Source organism: Emericellopsis cladophorae (assembly GCF_022114955.1).
Source record: "Emericellopsis cladophorae strain MUM 19.33 chromosome Unknown NODE_2_length_1295279_cov_118_880017, whole genome shotgun sequence".
NCBI lineage: Eukaryota > Fungi > Ascomycota > Sordariomycetes > Hypocreales > Bionectriaceae > Emericellopsis > Emericellopsis cladophorae.
In genome coordinates, this window is record NW_026250927.1 from 1,167,414 (window position 1) to 1,185,080 (window position 17,667).

General features: G+C 57.6%; 6 protein-coding genes across 6 annotated transcripts; 4 read left to right on the plus strand and 2 right to left on the minus strand.

Annotated features, from left to right (window-relative positions):
• Positions 1 to 478: 478 nt before the first annotated feature.
• On the plus strand, positions 479 to 3,790 carry J7T54_007129 (uncharacterized protein; the record flags this gene model as incomplete). The annotated part of the gene is made up of 5 exons (XM_051510802.1): positions 479 to 560; positions 618 to 1,350; positions 1,921 to 2,361; positions 2,419 to 3,572; positions 3,636 to 3,790. 5 exons carry the CDS (start codon positions 479 to 481, stop codon positions 3,788 to 3,790), a joined length of 2,565 nt encoding a protein of 854 aa, XP_051366342.1.
• A 2,694-nt stretch (positions 3,791 to 6,484) lies between these two features.
• On the plus strand, positions 6,485 to 7,829 carry J7T54_007130 (uncharacterized protein; the record flags this gene model as incomplete). Its single annotated transcript, XM_051510803.1, has 3 exons — positions 6,485 to 6,528; positions 6,656 to 7,074; positions 7,129 to 7,829. 3 exons carry the CDS (start codon positions 6,485 to 6,487, stop codon positions 7,827 to 7,829), a joined length of 1,164 nt encoding a protein of 387 aa, XP_051366343.1.
• Positions 7,830 to 9,216: 1,387 nt separating this feature from the next.
• On the plus strand, positions 9,217 to 10,873 carry J7T54_007131 (benomyl/methotrexate resistance protein; the record flags this gene model as incomplete). Its single annotated transcript, XM_051510805.1, has 2 exons — positions 9,217 to 10,484; positions 10,534 to 10,873. 2 exons carry the CDS (start codon positions 9,217 to 9,219, stop codon positions 10,871 to 10,873), a joined length of 1,608 nt encoding a protein of 535 aa, XP_051366344.1.
• Positions 10,874 to 11,165: 292 nt separating this feature from the next.
• J7T54_007132 (High-affinity fructose transporter-like protein) lies at positions 11,166 to 12,927 on the minus strand (the record flags this gene model as incomplete). The annotated part of the gene is made up of 3 exons (XM_051510806.1): positions 11,166 to 11,539; positions 11,590 to 12,860; positions 12,914 to 12,927. The coding sequence occupies 3 exons, from the start codon at positions 12,925 to 12,927 to the stop codon at positions 11,166 to 11,168; spliced, it is 1,659 nt and encodes a 552-aa protein (XP_051366345.1).
• A 1,659-nt stretch (positions 12,928 to 14,586) lies between these two features.
• J7T54_007133 (uncharacterized protein) lies at positions 14,587 to 15,269 on the plus strand (the record flags this gene model as incomplete). Its single annotated transcript, XM_051510807.1, has 2 exons — positions 14,587 to 14,814; positions 15,099 to 15,269. 2 exons carry the CDS (start codon positions 14,587 to 14,589, stop codon positions 15,267 to 15,269), a joined length of 399 nt encoding a protein of 132 aa, XP_051366346.1.
• A 589-nt stretch (positions 15,270 to 15,858) lies between these two features.
• J7T54_007134 (uncharacterized protein) lies at positions 15,859 to 17,586 on the minus strand (the record flags this gene model as incomplete). Its single annotated transcript, XM_051510808.1, has 1 exon — positions 15,859 to 17,586. The coding sequence occupies one exon, from the start codon at positions 17,584 to 17,586 to the stop codon at positions 15,859 to 15,861; it is 1,728 nt and encodes a 575-aa protein (XP_051366347.1).
• Positions 17,587 to 17,667: the final 81 nt, after the last annotated feature.

Below are 17,667 nucleotides of genomic sequence, written 5' to 3' on the forward strand. Positions count from 1 at the left end.
CCAGCTTATGGTTCGGTTTGCCTATTTTGTCGAGCCCGGAGCTGCGCCTGAGGTCAAGATGCTGGTGCTCATGCCATCGTGGCGGGAGCTTTTTGGTGTTGCGGGGCTCTTGTGGCTGCTTGGCAACCAGTAATTAATCACGCAATCTTGGTGACCAACAAAGCTCAACTTCCCCCATCGAGCAATATAACAGAGGTCGTGGACATTGACCTTCTTTCTTCTTATGCAGTGGTCTCCACGGATTGCCCGGAGTTCATCTTTCCTCAAGATTGCGAATCTGCAAGATGCCTGCCCGTCTCTCTGCCAATAGGATCACGGGCCTGGCAGCGTCCGTCCTGCTCCCCTTCGCAACGGACTGCGACGACGCGCGATCATCATCTCCACCTCCAATGATGCTTTCGTTCTGATCCAACGCACCGACCCTCGTCGCTGCCCAACGAAAGTTGCAAAACAACAAGGTCCACGCAGAGTCGCAAACATGGCCGACCCCAGCGCGCTCTCGGATCGCGCCGTGCCCATGCGCGTTATCGTCTGCGGCGTCCACCGAACCGGCACATTGAGTACCGCTCCCCGGGCCAGATCATTTGCCCAACGTCACAAGCTAACAAGGACACCAGGCATGCGTCATGCGCTCTATCGACTGGGCATTCACGACTGCTACCACATGCTCACGGTCCGCGATAACCCCGAACGGGACGGCCACCAGTGGATCCGGGCCATTGACGCCAAATACAGCGACAATGGCACCGCCCCGCTCACCCGCCGCGACTGGGACGGTCTGCTGGGCGAATGCCAGGGCGTATGCGACGTCCCGGCTGCGCTGTTTGGGCCTGAGCTGGCCGAGGCGTACCCGGAGGCCAAGGTCGTCATCCTCAACCGCGACCCAGAGAAGTGGTACATCAGCGTGCTGAACAGCATACACGGCAAGAGGTCGCTGGCATCCAAGCTGGAGATGCTCTTCTGCATGCTCTTTGACTCGACGACGAGGGCGTGGATCAAGTTCGCCATGGCGTTCGGAGGCCACTTTGGCTACGATCACCGGGCGGAGAAGGACAAGGCGCTGGCGTGGTATGCGAACACGTACAAGGAGTTCCGCGACAAGATTCCCGAGGACAGAAGGATCGAGTTCACAGTGGCCGATGGCTGGGGCCCCTTGTGTAAGTTCTTGGACGTCCCGGTGCCCGTGGACCGCGACGAGGACGGCAAAGAGGTCGAGGCGCCCTTTCCGCGTAGGAACGACACGGCGGCGTTCTTGGGGTCGATGGTTGAGTGGCGTCACGAGGCGAGCAAGCGGTCACTAGACAATGTGTTCCGTCTGGTGGGGAAGACGGTCGTGGCAGGATCCACGGCGTATGTCGGGTACCTGGCCTTCAAGACACGGCTAGGTGGGCGTTTCTAGTCACTGGACTCTGTACTACCTCGGTCGGAGGCTCAAATACGTAGAGAATGACTGAATAGTGTCTCTGGCATCCCCAATTTTTCTGTGGATTAGAACAGTGACATGGGGAAAGTTGACATCTTGCGTTGGTTTAAAGATGCATTGCCAGTGTGAAGCCTCTTGACGAAACTGTCCACCACGACTGGCTGGTCGAGGTCAAGCACATTGAGATTCATTCTCCGAAGCACCTAAAAGGCATTCACAGGCACAAGCGTCTTCAAGACCTTGCAGCATTGCAACAAGTCACACATTGATTCGCTGCTGACATGTGCCATAGGGTAGGCGTGTTCCACATGTACCAAGCATACCGGAAGCCCCCGAGCCCGTACCCTACCGTCTCCGATGTGTCTTTCATACTTCTTTCTACATTCTTATCGTTTACGACGGCACTTTTCGAGGTCACTTGGAAGTAACAAAAGTACCACAAAAGTACCAAACGTCCTCTGATGCTGGGCATGCCGTATCTCCGCGACCCACTGTAGATCGGCCGAGGTCGGCCATGATCAGCTACATATTCCCTATCGTAGCACGACATCCTCCTCCATCGTTGGGAATCACGACATCACCAACAATTCCTTCACCAGGACCGCCATCATGTCTCTCAAAGCAGCGCTCGTCCTCGCCGCCGGCGCCACAGCGTGGGTGACGCCCTCGCGATTCGCAGAGGATCAGTTCCAGCTTACCAAGCCGTCCCCCTTCAAATGTGACCTGCCCCCAGCTCTCGAACCCTCTGGCGACGATCTGGAGCATGCCAGCAGTCTACTCACCGGCAGGGATGCGCTCGATAGACTGGTCGCGCGGCATCAGGGGATTGTGCGTGTGCCGAGCGTCTCGTACGACGACAATGGCGAGCCTGGGGAGGACCCTCGATGGGAGCCGTTCTATACGCTGCATGATGCCCTGAGGGAGCTGTATCCCAAGATGTGAGCTCTCCCTCCTGTGTGGCCATGTCTCGTTTAGGACTGACAATGCATACAAAGCCACCATCACGCCAAGCTGGACAAGATCAACACCTTTGGTCTGGTGTACACGCTCGCAGGCTCCGACGCATCCCTCAAGCCGACGCTCCTCACAGCCCATCAAGACGTGGTGCCCGTGCCGGACCCGTCCACCTGGACACACCCACCGTTCGATGCGCACTTTGACGGCGAGTGGCTCTGGGGCCGTGGCGCAGCCGACGACAAGAGCTCCCTCACCGCGCTCATGTCCGCCGTCGAGACACTCCTGGAGCAAGGCTGGGTGCCCAAGAGGACGCTGGTGCTCGCCTTTGGCTACGACGAGGAGTGCTCCGGCTACCGCGGTGCCACCAAGATTGGCGAGTTCCTCACCGAGAAGTACGGCGACGACGGTGTCGCCGTCATCCTGGACGAGGGTGGCCTGGGCTTCGAGGGGCCCGAGGAGAATGTGCTATATGCCCTGCCGTCGGTGATGGAAAAGGGCCACATGGACATCTGGCTCACGCTCAGCTTCCCCGGTGGCCACTCCTCTGTGCCCTTGGCGCATACGGCCATTGGCGTCGCCGCGGAGATTGTGAGCACGCTCGAGGCGAACCCGTTTGAGCCGGAGCTCCTCGAGGACGGACCGACGCATCGCCATCTGATCTGCAATGCCCGCTACTCGCCCGATGCGAACCCGACGGTCACTCGACTCGTCAAGAAGGGGGATTTGAAAGGTCTGGCGGACGAGGTGATCAAGGTGTTTGGGCGCGGGGGCCGATACATGCTCCAGACGTCGCAGGCCGTGGACGTGATCCAGGGCGGGACCAAGATCAATGCCATGCCAGAGACGGTGGCCGTGGGCGTTAACTACCGCATCTCCCCGCAAGACAGCATCGACAGCATCCAGGACACCGTGCTGGCCAACATCAAGCCCGTAGTCGACAAGTACGGGCTGGACGTCAAGGCTTTCCAGGCTGAGGGGGAGGCCTCGGCTGCGGTCGCCAGCGCAAATGGAACACTGTATCTCGAGGCGAACCAGGTGTTCCAGCCCACGCCTATCGCGCCGACAGAGGGCAAGGTCTGGGATGTCTTCTCGGGGACCATCCAGCACACCTTTGGAGCGGGCGACGCCAGCAGGACCGTCGTCCCTGTGGGGGAGATTATGCTTGGCAACACGGATACCAGGCACTACCTAAGTGAGTAAACGAACGCTCCTGACTAGCCAGCCACACACATCGTACTGACGGCCGGGACTACAGACCTCTCGCCCAACATCTACCGCTGGAACCCCATCTCGCGGGATGCCGCCATCAACATCCACACGGTGGACGAGAGGCTCCGGATGGAGGACCAGCTGCTGATGGTGCAGTTCTACTACGACTTTGTGCGGAACTTTGACCAGGCGGATCTGTAGAAAAGCAGCGGCGCTGTTAGGTGTCGTCGTCTTCTAGATACTGCGCAAACGTCGTCGAGCTCTGCTCCTCTTTCATGCTTGGCTGTTTCGGTCCACTGACCTCCAGCACCTTGTAAACATGCCTACACGTCGCCAGCAGGCCACATGAAGCAGTGTCGCCCACAAGACTGATATCGAAGAGCCGACGATGCTGGCCCTGTACGCCCGTCCGCCCGCTGTGAAAGTCAACACCACCTTACTCGTACAGACCTTGGCTGCTGCTTCGCAACGGCACCAGAGAGACGACGGCCTTCAGGTCCAAGACGGGCGTGGGTAAGCCCATCTGAGGAACCTCTGCGCGCCGTCACTACAAGCAATTCCGCCCGGTGGAGGCCTTGCTGAGACATGGCGTGCATAGAGTGGCAGAATACGCCGAGATATTCGCCTAGTCTCCTCGCTCGTGGACGCTACTAACTACTACTAGAGGTACGTATTGGCGATGCAGCGCGGGGGGCCCTTTTGCAGTACGCCGCCCACCGCCCACTGCTCGGGGGACGATAAGCTCTCCCCGGCCTCATGTCATATTCACGAGTCCCACCTGGAGATGGAGCAGCTGTAGGTAGATAGATAGGTAGAGTACCGAAATACGCCGAGTCCCGCGATTTGAGACCTGTCGCCTCGTGCGTCGCTGCGGCCAGCCGCATCTTTATCCGACTCGATAGACGACGCCTCGTCAGGCAGGACTAGGGGTACCGGATATATTTGCACGTGGAAGACACTCTCCGAGGCGTCATGTCATGCTGCTGCTCCTCGACAAGGGGTGTTATCCCGGGTTGTGAGTCGAGACGGCTGGTGCGCGTGGCGCTGGTGGGGCGCCGTCTGTTGAAAGGGTTGTTTGTGGCCCTGTGGGAGAGTGGGCTGCATCTTGATGAGTCGGTAGTCATGGCATGCTCTTTTTAGGCTTCTCCAAGGATGCGGAAGTTGATCAATCATTTTCTGGGGGGACTGCTGTTGATGCTCTTTGATCGGATCTCTTGTTGACCCGGAACCCCGACAGATGATGCATCATACGTACGTATCGCTGTCACTCATGACTGTGTCTTTATCCAGGGGGTCCCCAGCCGCGCCGGACACTGGGACGAACGACGTTTCTTTTGCGATACGTATAGGTGAGGTGCGGCCGCCCAGAGAAATGCGAGTCAGATGGCTGCAGGTCAGGCCATCATCAATCATCTATTCGGAACAGCAGAGCGACGGGGATGGGAGCCGGATAGGAATGCCACTGTAGTGGTCCAAATAAATGGAGATGCTGTGTGGCTCGCTGGCTCTCACGGACATTCGTATAATCGTAATTAATGAACCCTGGACCAGGGGCGAGGCCAAGACAGCTAGGTTGATATGACTAGTGTCCTCGTTACTATAGCTCATGTGCGCAAGGCCACAGTGGACGCAAACACCCACACGCTTCCCCAGCCCATCGTCCTCCACAGACGTTCGTCTCGCGCCATCTCCAGCCTGAGAGGGGTCTCCTTTCATTTAGTGAGGAGAAGGGCGATGAAAAATGAGGGATTATACCCCGAGGACGTCGTCGATCAATGGGGGAAAAACGGGGGCCGCCGTCCCAGTGGCTCAATCCACCATCTTCGCCAGCCGTGCCGTTGTCATTGGCCTCTAGCCCGTTGATTCGAGTTATCATGACCTATCGTAATTAACGATACTGTGCGTCATTGGGCCGTTGGCAGCCCATCGTCGTGCCTCGATGGATGGGGCACGGACGACGCCATGCGTGCGGCTGAAGTTGCTGAACCAGGTCCCGGAGGGCTCGTGTCAAAGTCGTTGGCCCAATCCGTCGGCGCACATGTCTTGTCTGCCAGGGGTTGTGCCCCTGCGATTCGCTTTCAGCTTTTTCCAGTGCCGTTTCTTCTGCGACATGCCCTCACACGTGGAAGGGCAGCCGAGGCGCACCCTGCAGGCACTAATCATGCCGTGGGATTCTACAGATGGTTCTAGTCCAGATGGACAGGGTCATCCATGAACTGCCAGGCTCCAGCAGCCCAGCTGAGCGACTTGAACTTGCCGGCCGCCCAGCGGCTTGGGACGCTGGGGGGTCCCTGGCTCGGATTGTCGGGGATGGCTTCTGGAATTGGGGGCGGCGGCGTGTCATGTCCTGGGCCTGGCGTCTTGGCTCGCCAATGAAAGATTGGTCGATTCCATACTGTACTGGATTAGGCCCAGGTCGGCTAGCGAGTTTGGTGAAGAGTCAATTGAGGGTGGTGTGGACAGTGGACATGACAGTGGACACTCATGTCCTCGGCTGGCTGGGCTAGAATGATAATAATATGGAGTCGATAACAGCAAGCCGCCAACAGCGGCCTCAATCAGAGTTCTTTTAACTACGTACACACATCGCATCACGTAGGCGGTTCGGTTGGAGGCTCCAGTCGCTGCCATCTTCACTTATTAACTACCTTGAACCGCCCACGCCCGTCGCTGGTGCCGCTTTCCAACTCTGCCGTACCTCGACCAACTGCTCATAATACCTACGTACTAATTACCAACACCGTCACCGTCGTTTGGCTTCCTTTTCTTGCTGTTTCTGTTGTGCCTACTTGCGAGGAGCGTTTTGCAACAGGGGAAAAGGGGATCAAATATCATTGACCCTGGGATGCCGTACTGAGGCCAGACCGGACTCGACGACCCCTTCGCACAAAACAAATGTCCGCGTCGATGCTCACCCTCACGGCCGAAAGTTGGACCTGGTATGCGGTAACATGGGTGGTGGTGATGATCCGCATGTGAGTGCATCCCGCGGACAATGACAACCCGTCCCTTTCCCTGGGTTCTTCCCACTCCTTGGGATCCTCCTTGTTGACACACGCCATCCAGGGCCTCGCGCCGCCTCCTGCTGGGCTCCTGGCGCAAGCTGCAGGTCGAGGACGCCCTCATGCTGCTCGCCATGTCCACCGACACCGTCCTCATGGTCAGCATGAACATTATATCGACGACGTCGAGCAACCTCATTGACCCCAACGACCCGACGCCCCTGGACGAGGCCAACATCCAGGAGCGCGTCTTCGGCTCCAAGATGGTCCTCGTCGTCGAGCAGATGCAGTGCATCACCATCTGGCTCGTCAAGGCGTGCCTGCTCATCATGTACCACCGCCTCACCATGTCCCTGCGCCAGAACCTGGCCGTCAAGATCGTCGCCGCCTACGCCGTGATCACCTTTGTCGTCATGGAGGTCCTCTACCTGGGCGTCTGGTGCCGGCCCTTTACCGAGTACTGGGCGGTGCCCCCCAAGAGCAGTGCGTAGCTTCCGACAGTCCCCATCTTGTATGCGTCCTACTGACACCTTGCAGCCCAGTGCTCCGCCGCCACGAACCACCTCATCACTAATGCTGTCTTCAACATCTCGTCAGACATTATGATCATCGCCATCCCGCTGCCTATCTTCCTCAAGTCGACACTGTCGCCCAAGCGCAAGGCCGTACTCTGCGGCGTCTTCGCCGTTGGCACCTTTACCATTGTCTCGGCCGTGCTCAACAAGTACTACTCCTTCAACCAGCCATTTGGCAGCGACTGGACCTTCTGGTACATTCGCGAGTCGTCGACGGCCCTCATCGCCGCCAACCTGCCCCTGACGTGGACCCTGATGCAGCGCGTCTTCAACCTCAAGAGCTTTGCCGAAAAGTACTACTCGAACCAGCGCTCGCGCACAGGCGGCGTCCAGACCAACTCGCAGTTCCGCTCGACAAACTACATTGACCGCCAGCGCCACCGACGACGCGCCGACAGCCTCGGGTCCCTGGGCGAGACGGACCGCTCCGCCAGCGAGGAGCACATTAACCCCATCCCACTCAAAATATATCAGAAGCACGAGGTGGAGATTAGCACCCTGCCCGCGCAGGACGACGATGGCCGAAGGATGCGCATGGCGTCCTCAGACTCGCTGCCCGATGGACTCAAGACCGTCACCAACGTCCGGGGCGGCCAGTCTATGGGGAGTCGGCGGACCGAGGAGGACGGGTCCGTCAAGAGCGTGGGAGGGGCGGTTGTATGATGCTTGATGACACTAGATACCTGGGCAACCATGCATGTGCTATTGACAGCACTTGAATACATTGTAAATATGAGTATCCATGTGGCGTAGTGAGTGTAGGGTAGGCTGTCTTTGCTGTCCAAGGGACGATGCTGGTCAACCACTGGATGTTAGCCAGAGTTCAGTATTGTATCCAACGTATGGGCCAAGGCCCTTGTAAAACATCCATGTCTTGTACGAACATGGGATCGGCGCCCGCAGTCTCAGCTTACAATACACCCCTCCTCCTGCCTATTCCCTAGAGGCGTGGACGCCACGTCCCTGGCTCCGACAGCCGAAATCGAATCCTCCGGGGCGGGCCGCCTGTCGCTTCTAGCTAAAGTAGCCAGAAACGTGATGATCCTAGGAGATTTCAGGGCCAATCGACACGTACATGTGAGTGGCATCCTGATGAATGGCACTAGCCGCAATCTTTCATTTTATGCTGTCATCGACCTCTGCTCGAGGACTGCCTTTCAAGTGACCAATGACCCGAGGGCTCTGGGTTACCCGGGAGCAGACACCCATAGGTCGACGTTTTGTGAAAGACTGCGATCTGATCGCTTTCAACACGACTGATTGCGTTGACGGATAGCCTACTGGGAAATTCGAGGTAGTATTGGGAATTCATTGGTGAATCCTCATTCCCTTCATCAGACCCACGGTGGGACGCGTTGACTACTGCTTCATGGCTTAAAGCCAGCCCTACGTGCTACAGTGTGTGCTGATCAACTGTAACCACGCGTTTCCGTGTCAATTTTCATGCCATGCATGCGCTTGGTTGGACCCCATCATATCGTAGTTGTCTGCAAGGGGCAGATGACCCCGAAAGTGAAATGTCCGCTCGGAAACCGGGTGAGTCCATGACCAACTTCATTCAACCCAATTGCGCTGCCGCGCACACCATCATCCATCCCACAGCGCTGAGTACATGTGAGAAGAGGTGACCAGAAATGGGCAACTTCACTCGCGATGCCGTCGTAGCCGCTCGTCAGCAGGAAGGGCTGCTGATGGATTGATGAATTATGGGGGCCGGCCACGATGAACGATGCCTGCGTGCGAGATCCGCCGTTTGACGTCAACCACTTCCCTCCTCAGCACCATCCCGGCACCATCACTGCCGACAACCACACAGTCACCAGGCTCCCCGCCGCTCGCTCGTGTTGAACGATGACTGCTACAACTGCAAACTGCGAGCTGGCGTGGACAGTAGTCCGGTCCCATTCCCCGTTATCCTCGGAGCGCGAGGTCCGTTCTTGTGAGTGTGTCCGTCCGTCCGTCCACCCATCTCTCGCTTCCCGCTATAAGTGCAGTGTGCGCTGCTCGTTCACGAGTCTTTGATCGATTAAGACCTCCCCTCTCAGTCAACATGGACCGCCTTCACAGGGTCCTGTCCCGGGCCAACAACAAGCCCTTTCGCACCAAGCACCTCGAGACACCAGCCCCCTACCTCAACAACAGCGGCCATGTCGCTTTTGCGCCCAACGACGTTGAGAACCCGCAGAACTGGAGCACCGCGCGTCGTTGGCAGATCACCGTCGCCGCCGTCTGGCTCGTCATGAACGCAACATTCGCCTCCTCCTCCCCGAGCGGCTGCCTAGGCTCCATCGCCCAGAGCTTTGGCGTCTCCCGCGTCGCCGCCGGCCTCACCATCACCCTCTTCCTCCTCGGCTACGTCGCCGGCCCCCTGGTCTTTGCGCCCCTAAGCGAGTTCTACGGACGCCGCTGGATCTTCTACCTCTCCTTCAGCCTCTACCTCGCCTTTAATTTTCTGTGCGCCTTTGCCCCCAACTTTGGCAGCCTCCTCGTCGGACGCTTCCTCACGGGCACCTTTGTCTCCGCGCCCCTGAGCAATGCGCCCGGCGTCGTCGCTGACCTCTGGAACCCCCTCGAGCGCGGCAACGCCATGGCCGCCTTTAGCGCTCTTGTCTACGTCGGTCCTGCCCTGGGCCCCGTCATCTCTGGCTTCCTCGAGCTCAAGGAGGACTGGCGCTGGTCCTTTTACGTCCTGCTCTGGCTCGGTGGCGCCTCACTCGTCCTCATGTTCACCATCCCCGAGACGCACGGGCCAACCATCCTGCTGCACAAGGCCAGGCGGATACGCGCTGCCAAGATCCCAGGGTTCGAGGACGTCAAGGCTCCCGTCGAGGACAGCGACCGTTCGCTCCTCGCCGTGTACAAGGTCGCCCTCATCAGACCCTGGGTCATCCTCTTCGACACCATTTCCTTCCTCTGCGCCGTCTACATGTCCGTCGTCTACACGCTTCTCTACATGCTCTTCAGCATCTACCCCATTGTCTTCCAGGAGAAGCGCGGCTGGAACGCGGGCGTCGGCGAGCTGCCCTTGTTGGGCACCGTCACGGGCGCCGTCCTGGGCGGTCTCATCGTCATGCTCGACACGCGTCGCCGCAAGCGCAAGATTGAGCAGGGGGAAGCCAAGATGGAGGATCTCGAGCCCGAGGACCGTCTGCCCCTGGCCATTCTGGGCGGCATCGGGTTCCCCATCACCATGTTCTGGTTCGCCTGGTCGGCGCAGTACAACTCTGTCCACTGGATCGTGCCCACCATTGCGGGGGCATTGCTCTCGACGTCGTTGCTGCTCATCTTTGTGGGCTATCTCAACTACCTCGTTGACACGTGAGTCTATCCCGCCGCTCACTGTTTGCTTTACTAAACATAGGATCAGCTACCTCATGTACGCCGCCTCCGCCATTGCCGCCAACACCATCTCCCGCTCTCTGTGTGCCGCCTCGGCACCACTCTGGGTGAACCAGATGTTCAGCGCCATGGGCGTCGGCGGCGGCGGCTCCCTCATAGGCGGCCTCGCTGCTGTCCTCGCCGTGATCCCTTTTGTGTTCTATAAGTATGGCAAGCCTATCCGGGTGCGGAGCAAGTTCGCGCCCACAGAGGAGACCATGGCGCGCCAGGGGAAGGATGAGGAGCAGGCAATGCCGGAACAGGCGCCTACGCACGGGCGGAGGAGCAGTGATGAAGCGGTCAGCACTGGACCGAGTGCTTGGACATAAGACGAGGGTACAAAGCTAGATGGTTTTTTACGACATAGAACATAACACAGTCCATTAACCAAGATCATATTTAGAGTAAACCAAGCACATGAGTTCACTTCTCATCACTGAGCAGGGAACAACTCACTAGTGACGTACAATGTGAGAAGTTATCTCGTCTGTTTGGTCTGCTGCTTCTTTGGTCTGCTGAAGTGTTCATGAGATTTATAAACCATGCGTGTACATGCTATGCAACTAAGACCTAGTATTTGCTCCCTTCGCTAAACTTGTATACTCATACACTCCTCATCGCTTAGGCATGCTCTGTTCTCGTAGTGCCAGGCATAAAGTCCTCGCTATTCTCATCACTCTTCTTTTCGCCAGCCATATGCCCGTTGCCATTTTGCCCGCTGACAGACATGTTTCGGAAGGCGCTGGTATCGCGCTCCATGCGGGTGACGTAGCCGGGAGGCACCCACTTGTGGCTGGTCCAGGGCTTCAGACCCTTCTGGCCATACATGAGATCGACGTTCTCGAGCGATAGAGTGCGGGACTCGTAGAGGAAGAACCAGACTAGGAGACCGGCGGCAAAGTTAGTGCCCGCAAAGACGTATCCGTAGGCAAACCCGATGCCGGGGCTGCCGCCGACGCCATCAGTGGCAAGAGGTGTAAGGAAACCGATCATGACTGCGCTATGTTAGCTAGAATTTAGTGGCAAAAGACGTGAGCCAACTTACAGTTACCGAGCCAGTTACCAGCAGTCGCGAGCGAAGCCTGCTTGGCACGTGTGCGCAGAGGGAAGGTCTCGCCAATGACGACCCACGCAATGGGACCCCAGGTACCGGCGAAACTGGCAATGAACATGCATGCCGACACAATCATGACGATGCCTGCGGTAGAGTTGTTGTTCACATCAATGGCGGTACCCATGGAGGCGAAGACGACCAGCCAGGCGGACTGCCAGAAAGCACCAATGACCAGGGGCCAGCGGCGTCCGAAGCGCTCAACAACCCAGAGACCGTAAAGCGTCATGACCACATTGACGGCACCCAGAATGAGCTGGACGAGGATGGGATCGTCGACACCCGAGGACTGGAAAACGGTGGCGCCATAGTAGAAGAAATAGTTGACGCCAGTCCACTGCTGCAAGAAGTGGATGCCAACGCCGAGCAGAGTGCGGTAGACCAGCTTGGGAACACCGGTGTTGGGGTTGAAGCATTCGAGCCATGTACCGGAGCCGACCTGCTGCTCCTTCTCGAGGATGGTCCTCATCTCATTAATGTCGTCCTCGACAAGCGGGTTGCCGGGGTCGTCCTTCATGCCACGGAGACGGGCAAAGGACGTGCGGGCATCTTCCCAGCGTCCACGCTGCGCCAACCAACGAGGCGACTCTGGAACGGCGAGAATACCACCGCCAAGGGGCAGACTAAAGAAGATGCCGAGGCCGATGACAATGCGCCAAGAGGCATCCTGCTCCTGGATCTCGCGGACACCGTAGTTGATCAGGTTGGAGACAAGGATACCAATGGTGATCATGAGCTGGTACGAGGCGACGACGGCGCCACGGATCTCCCTGGGCGACGACTCGGACTGGAACATGGGCACGCCGACGGAGAGGTTACCGACACCCAAACCAGCGACGAAGCGGCCCATCATCATGTGCACCCACGAGCGCATGGCGGTGACCTGGATGACATTGCCGATGATGAAGATGATGACGCCAAACGTCAGAGACTTGCGGCGGCCCCACCAGTCAGCCGTGTAGGCACCCGTCAGAGCGCCGATCAGCGAACCGATACTCATGAGGGAGACGACGAGGGACTGGATGATGGGCTGCCAGGCCTTGTCGCCCTCGGGTCCCTGTGCGAAGCGGTTGACGAAGTCGGTGAAGGTTAGCAGTGCTGAGATTTGACCGGTGTCGTAACCGAAAAGGAAGCCACCGATGGACGTGATGACGCCCAGGAAGATGGCCTCGGCGCCACAGTCGGCACCGTTGATCTTGACGGACCTGTGTTGTCAGATTCTCTGTTGTGGTGATGGGAGTGCCAGGTGTATACGCACATGCGTCCCAACATATTGGGCAACTGTCTGTCGAGTGTCTTATGCCTTTGTGATGATGTCTCGTTTCGTCACGACCCGCGTGTCTGAGATGATATGGATGTCTCGAAGAGTCGTGGGTCGGGTAAAGGTGAAGGTGGACAGAGGGGAGAGGGTGCGACGCAGTTTAAGTAGTACTGGTTTTACCCCGGATTCCACGACAAGAAAGGCTTGGCTGACGAAGGGGAGGGGTGTTCTGGGAGACCTGGGCATCGGCGGCGAGGATTGAGAAAAGTTAAATATTGCTGCTTTCATCGTTGGGCGCGCGCGCAAGCCAGTCGGGGTGCGGAGCAGGAGCAGGATCAGGATCAGGATCAGGTACGTCGCGTGCGTGCCCATGGGCCAAGGATGCCCCGTGGCGCCGACTGGGGGCCCGTCATGGAGTGTCGTTCAACTCCGGGGTGGATTGAGATCTCCACCGGCCGTTTCGGCGCCATCAAATTGGGGACGGTGGGCAGACTGGCGCTCGCACAGTAAACTCAGCGCGTGTGATCGTTAGCGTGCGATGAGTGAGTGATGTCGCGGGCGGCGCACTGGTGATCGACGATGGACATACATACTGGAGCCGGCAGTGCAGGTGCGGCTGCAGCAACGCGCACGGCACCTGCCAGCCTAGCGGGCCCTGTTTTCACCATCTGGTAGGAGTACCTACTTCGTGCTACCTTACTGTATCTCACCGAACGTGTATTCCACGGAAGTCGTTTGAACATTTGAGTAACCACTGCCTTGCAACCAATGCACAATCAACTTATTACGCTGATTCGCGAGTGCTTTCTCACTGCAGTCCATCTCCCAGACGTTGGCCTTTCCGTTTGGCAAGGTCAAGCCACCTTCCCCAATCCGGCTGCACGCACCCAAGTCGGACCAATCAGAGCAAGGACGCAGGACCCTTGGCCTCGTCATGCAGTGTGAAGTCACTCTAGTTACAGTGTTCACATCAGCGCACGCACAGGATAGAAATTCCGTCACTTGACTACGCAAGTAGAAGGCCCGATGTCAGCGGCGCTTCTTTGGCGTCAACCCATGTGGACGCTTGTTGGAGAAATCTCCACCGCATAACGAGGAGTAGGTCCGACAAGCGGAGTCGCGAATTTCGCTGCTGGAGAGTCTTGTTGGCGAGGAGCGTCTTTCATTTCTGGGTCTGTCAAAACTTTCTGATCATGCGTTTGGAATGTCGATGCGCAAATTGGAGACCTCGGCCTTATTTCTACGTACATTACATAGTACTGAGCGCACATTCCGTGCGGAGGAGGATGGACGGTGCTTGGCACTACGTACCGTCTTGGATGATGTCACCATTAAGCTTAACGGGATCTTCCTGAGGAGGTTGCGTCCTTAGCCCAGAGTTAAGAGGGCAGACAACGTCCTTTCGATTGACGTCTTGATGATCGCAATCCTCCTTGGCGCGTCATTCTTGTCAGCCATACATAGACTGCGGAATCAATTTCAATATTCGGGATGGTGGCCACGCTGGATAGGGCGACCCGTCCGTTTCACTAGTCGCGAGTCAAGCTTTCTCTGCACGTTGAGTGTCCCACTGTCCAATTAGTATGGACCCGAGACGGAGCGGGCGGCCGATCGTCACCATTTGTCACTGTCAGCATTGGCCAACAGCCATCTCCGAGCGTCGTCGCAGCATGTTTAACAAGAACGAGCAAAAGAATGGCATCTCGTCTCTCAATAACCCCGCGCCCACGCTGTACCCCATTCCCATGGGTACTGAATTCGACTGCGAGGCCAAGTTGACAAGTGACAACCACCGCACGACGCTGTTCAACACGGACTTACACAAGACGGCCTTCTCGAAGTCTTCGGCAGATCCACATGGCGGCATGTCCGTTGAGGGTCCCGGGCCACTTTCTTCGGTCCGTTACTCGGCTCAACTGCCGGACAGTCGACTGACTGCTTTATCAGCAATTCACCTTTTCACCATCTTGTTTGACTTTCCCCCGTGCGAGCCAAGAAAAAACAACAAAAATATCTCGCGCGCGCCTCACTTTTGCAGTGACCAATGACGTGTGCTGCGACATCAAGGTCACATACGGATTATGCTGCATAGATCTGTCCAACCAGTGCTATCTACTACGTATGGCATCATGGCCATGTCCCGGTCCGAGACTCATGTCGGTGCGACTATGGGACTCTGCAGTCCACATCTGGCGCTTTCCTCGGTCGCTTTGTGACCCCCTTTTCCTCTCTCTTCTGGAGTCGCGGATCCCAGGCGTGGCAGTGGCCGTGCGGAAGAATGGAACCGCAGAATTTTGGCTACCCTGGAGATATCCAGCTCTCCTACGCGCGCCTGGGCGTCTTATCAACATGAAGGCTGTGTCTGTTCTAATGATCATGCTCAGAACGGCTTTGTTATTGTACCGAGGAATCCGACGCTAGATGTGATTTGCCAGTGGGTGGAATCTGCTGGTTGAACTCGAGGAGCTGAGATCAAAAGTCTTGAACGTTTTGTAAACACGCCCACCAATTTGAAGCACTCCAGGGAGTACGCGGTGGCAAACGGTCCTTCTCTTGCTTGCATGTCCACCTTTGTTTCTAGACTGGGATGTGTCAAGTTTGGAACCTTGGAGTTGACCAAATTTAAGTTAGTGGTAAGTTGGAGATCACATAACGCCTCAGCACCTCATGAAACCCCCATTCGATGCGGACGTGATCACGCCCTGATCAGTGCGGAGAGAATGTAGCCTGCAAAGATTCTATTCGTGTCTTCGTAATTCCAAAAGTCTATCTGCATAAAGTCCCTCTCCAAGCCCTTTCTTGTCTATCGTTCGTTGGGTATCATGAGTAATGTCCACCAAGCACCACATCAATCTTGCCAAGTCACCAATCACCACGTGCCTAACATCGCCCCTATCTGCTCAAATCGACAACGTCGAAAAGGTGAGTAAAGGAGGAGTCTCCTAGTGTCTGCCGCCACGTCCGCCACGTCCGCCGTTCCTGCTCTGTCGAGGCGGATCGGGGACGACCCTCAGCCCCTTGACACCCTTCAAGCCCATCTTGCCCACCGTCGACTTGGCCATGGCCGGGACCTCGGGCGCGCCAAGACCGTTGCGCGCATACACGTTGCCCTGTCGGACGAGCTCCTCCTTGTCCCACTTGAGAGATTTCATGTGGTTGTTGTAGTAGCCCAGCCAAGCTTGGTAAACCTTGCCCTTCTCCTGGTCCTCCATCCTCGTCGCGATCGCCATCACCCTCTCTGCGGACGACATGTTGGCTTGCCTTGGCTTGAACTCAATTTCCTTGAGCGTATACTTGGGAAACCAGGCTTCCGCAGCAGCGACGATGAAGACACCGTGTCCATCTGCCTCGGCACGCGCTGTGCGACCCAGGCGGTGGATGTAGCTCTGCTTGTCGGAGGGAATACCAACCTGCAACACGGTGGTGACGCCGGGGAAGTCCATACCGCGAGCAACGACATCGGTGGCCACGAGGATCGCAGACGGCGAGGCGCGATACAGATCCGTGGTCTTGGTGCGGCGGTTCTGTGAAATGCGGCTGTGCAGGATATGGATAGGGGGCACACCAGGCAGCGATGAGAGAATGTTGCCGTAGAAGTCGGCAAGAGCCGCAGTAGGGGCGAAGAGAATGGCCTTGAATGGTCCACCTAGATCCATCCGCGCTGCCTCTTCTTGAATGCAGCCCACCATGGCAGGGGTAACTGACCCAAAGTCAGGCACCTCGATGAGGTACTGGGGAACACGTTGGTGGGTGTTCACATCGCCCGCGGGGATCGTCGAGATGAACTTGTAGCCCTGGTCCAGGACCAGGCTCGCAACCTGTTGTACGTGAGGAGCTATGGTCGCCGAGAAGAGCATGCCCTGGCGATTAGTCTTTTGCTTGTCCGGCAGGTGACGCACAATCTCCTGCAGATCCCTCTTGAAACCCATGTCCAGGAGGCGATCCGCCTCATCAAGGACAAGCGTGTCCACGTTCCTCACCGCCCACACGATATCCGGGTTCGAAAGATGATCCAGGAGACGTCCTGGGGTAGCAATGAGAATCTCGCAGCCACCCAGAATTTGCTTCTCCTCTGCGTTCTTGTTGGTGCCGCCCATGACGACGCGCACGCGGTACTGCCGCAGCCTCTGTAGTAGATTGGTCGCCTCAGTGGCGATCTGCATGGAGAGCTCGCGCGTTGGTGAGATGACGAGCAGCGAGATGCCAGCGTCAGCCGGCCGCTTCTGTGTGATCATGGTCTGCAGAGCGGGGATGAGGAAGGCGAGCGTCTTGCCTGTGCCAGTCTTGGCCTGCACAAGACAGTCATGGCGGTTAGGCGGCAACAGCTCGTCGACAGTCGCGGCCTGGACGGGCGTCATGTTCTCAAACTTGAGATCCTCCGTGATGGCCTTGACGATGAGGGGATGAACGCCCTGTAGGTCAGCAAATCGGCGGTCGCTTGTCGTAGGCGCACCCGTCGCCTGGGGGGCGGACGCCTCCTTCTTGACTGGCGCCGACTGCTCATGGTCATGCTCAACTTGATAGTCATCGTAAGATGGCGCATGGCGGTCTTGGCCTTGTCCGTTGCTTCGCGAACCTCTGCCTCGTCCGCCTCCGCCGCGTCCTCCACGTCCGCCTCTTCCTCCTTTGCCTGGGCGGCGATACGGCCCTGGTCGCTTAGTGTCGTCCATCGAATCTGATGGTGCTGTGACGTGCGGATGGAATTGTTTGTGGAGGTGAGATTGCTGCCAGGGTCTTTGAGTTTTCACGTT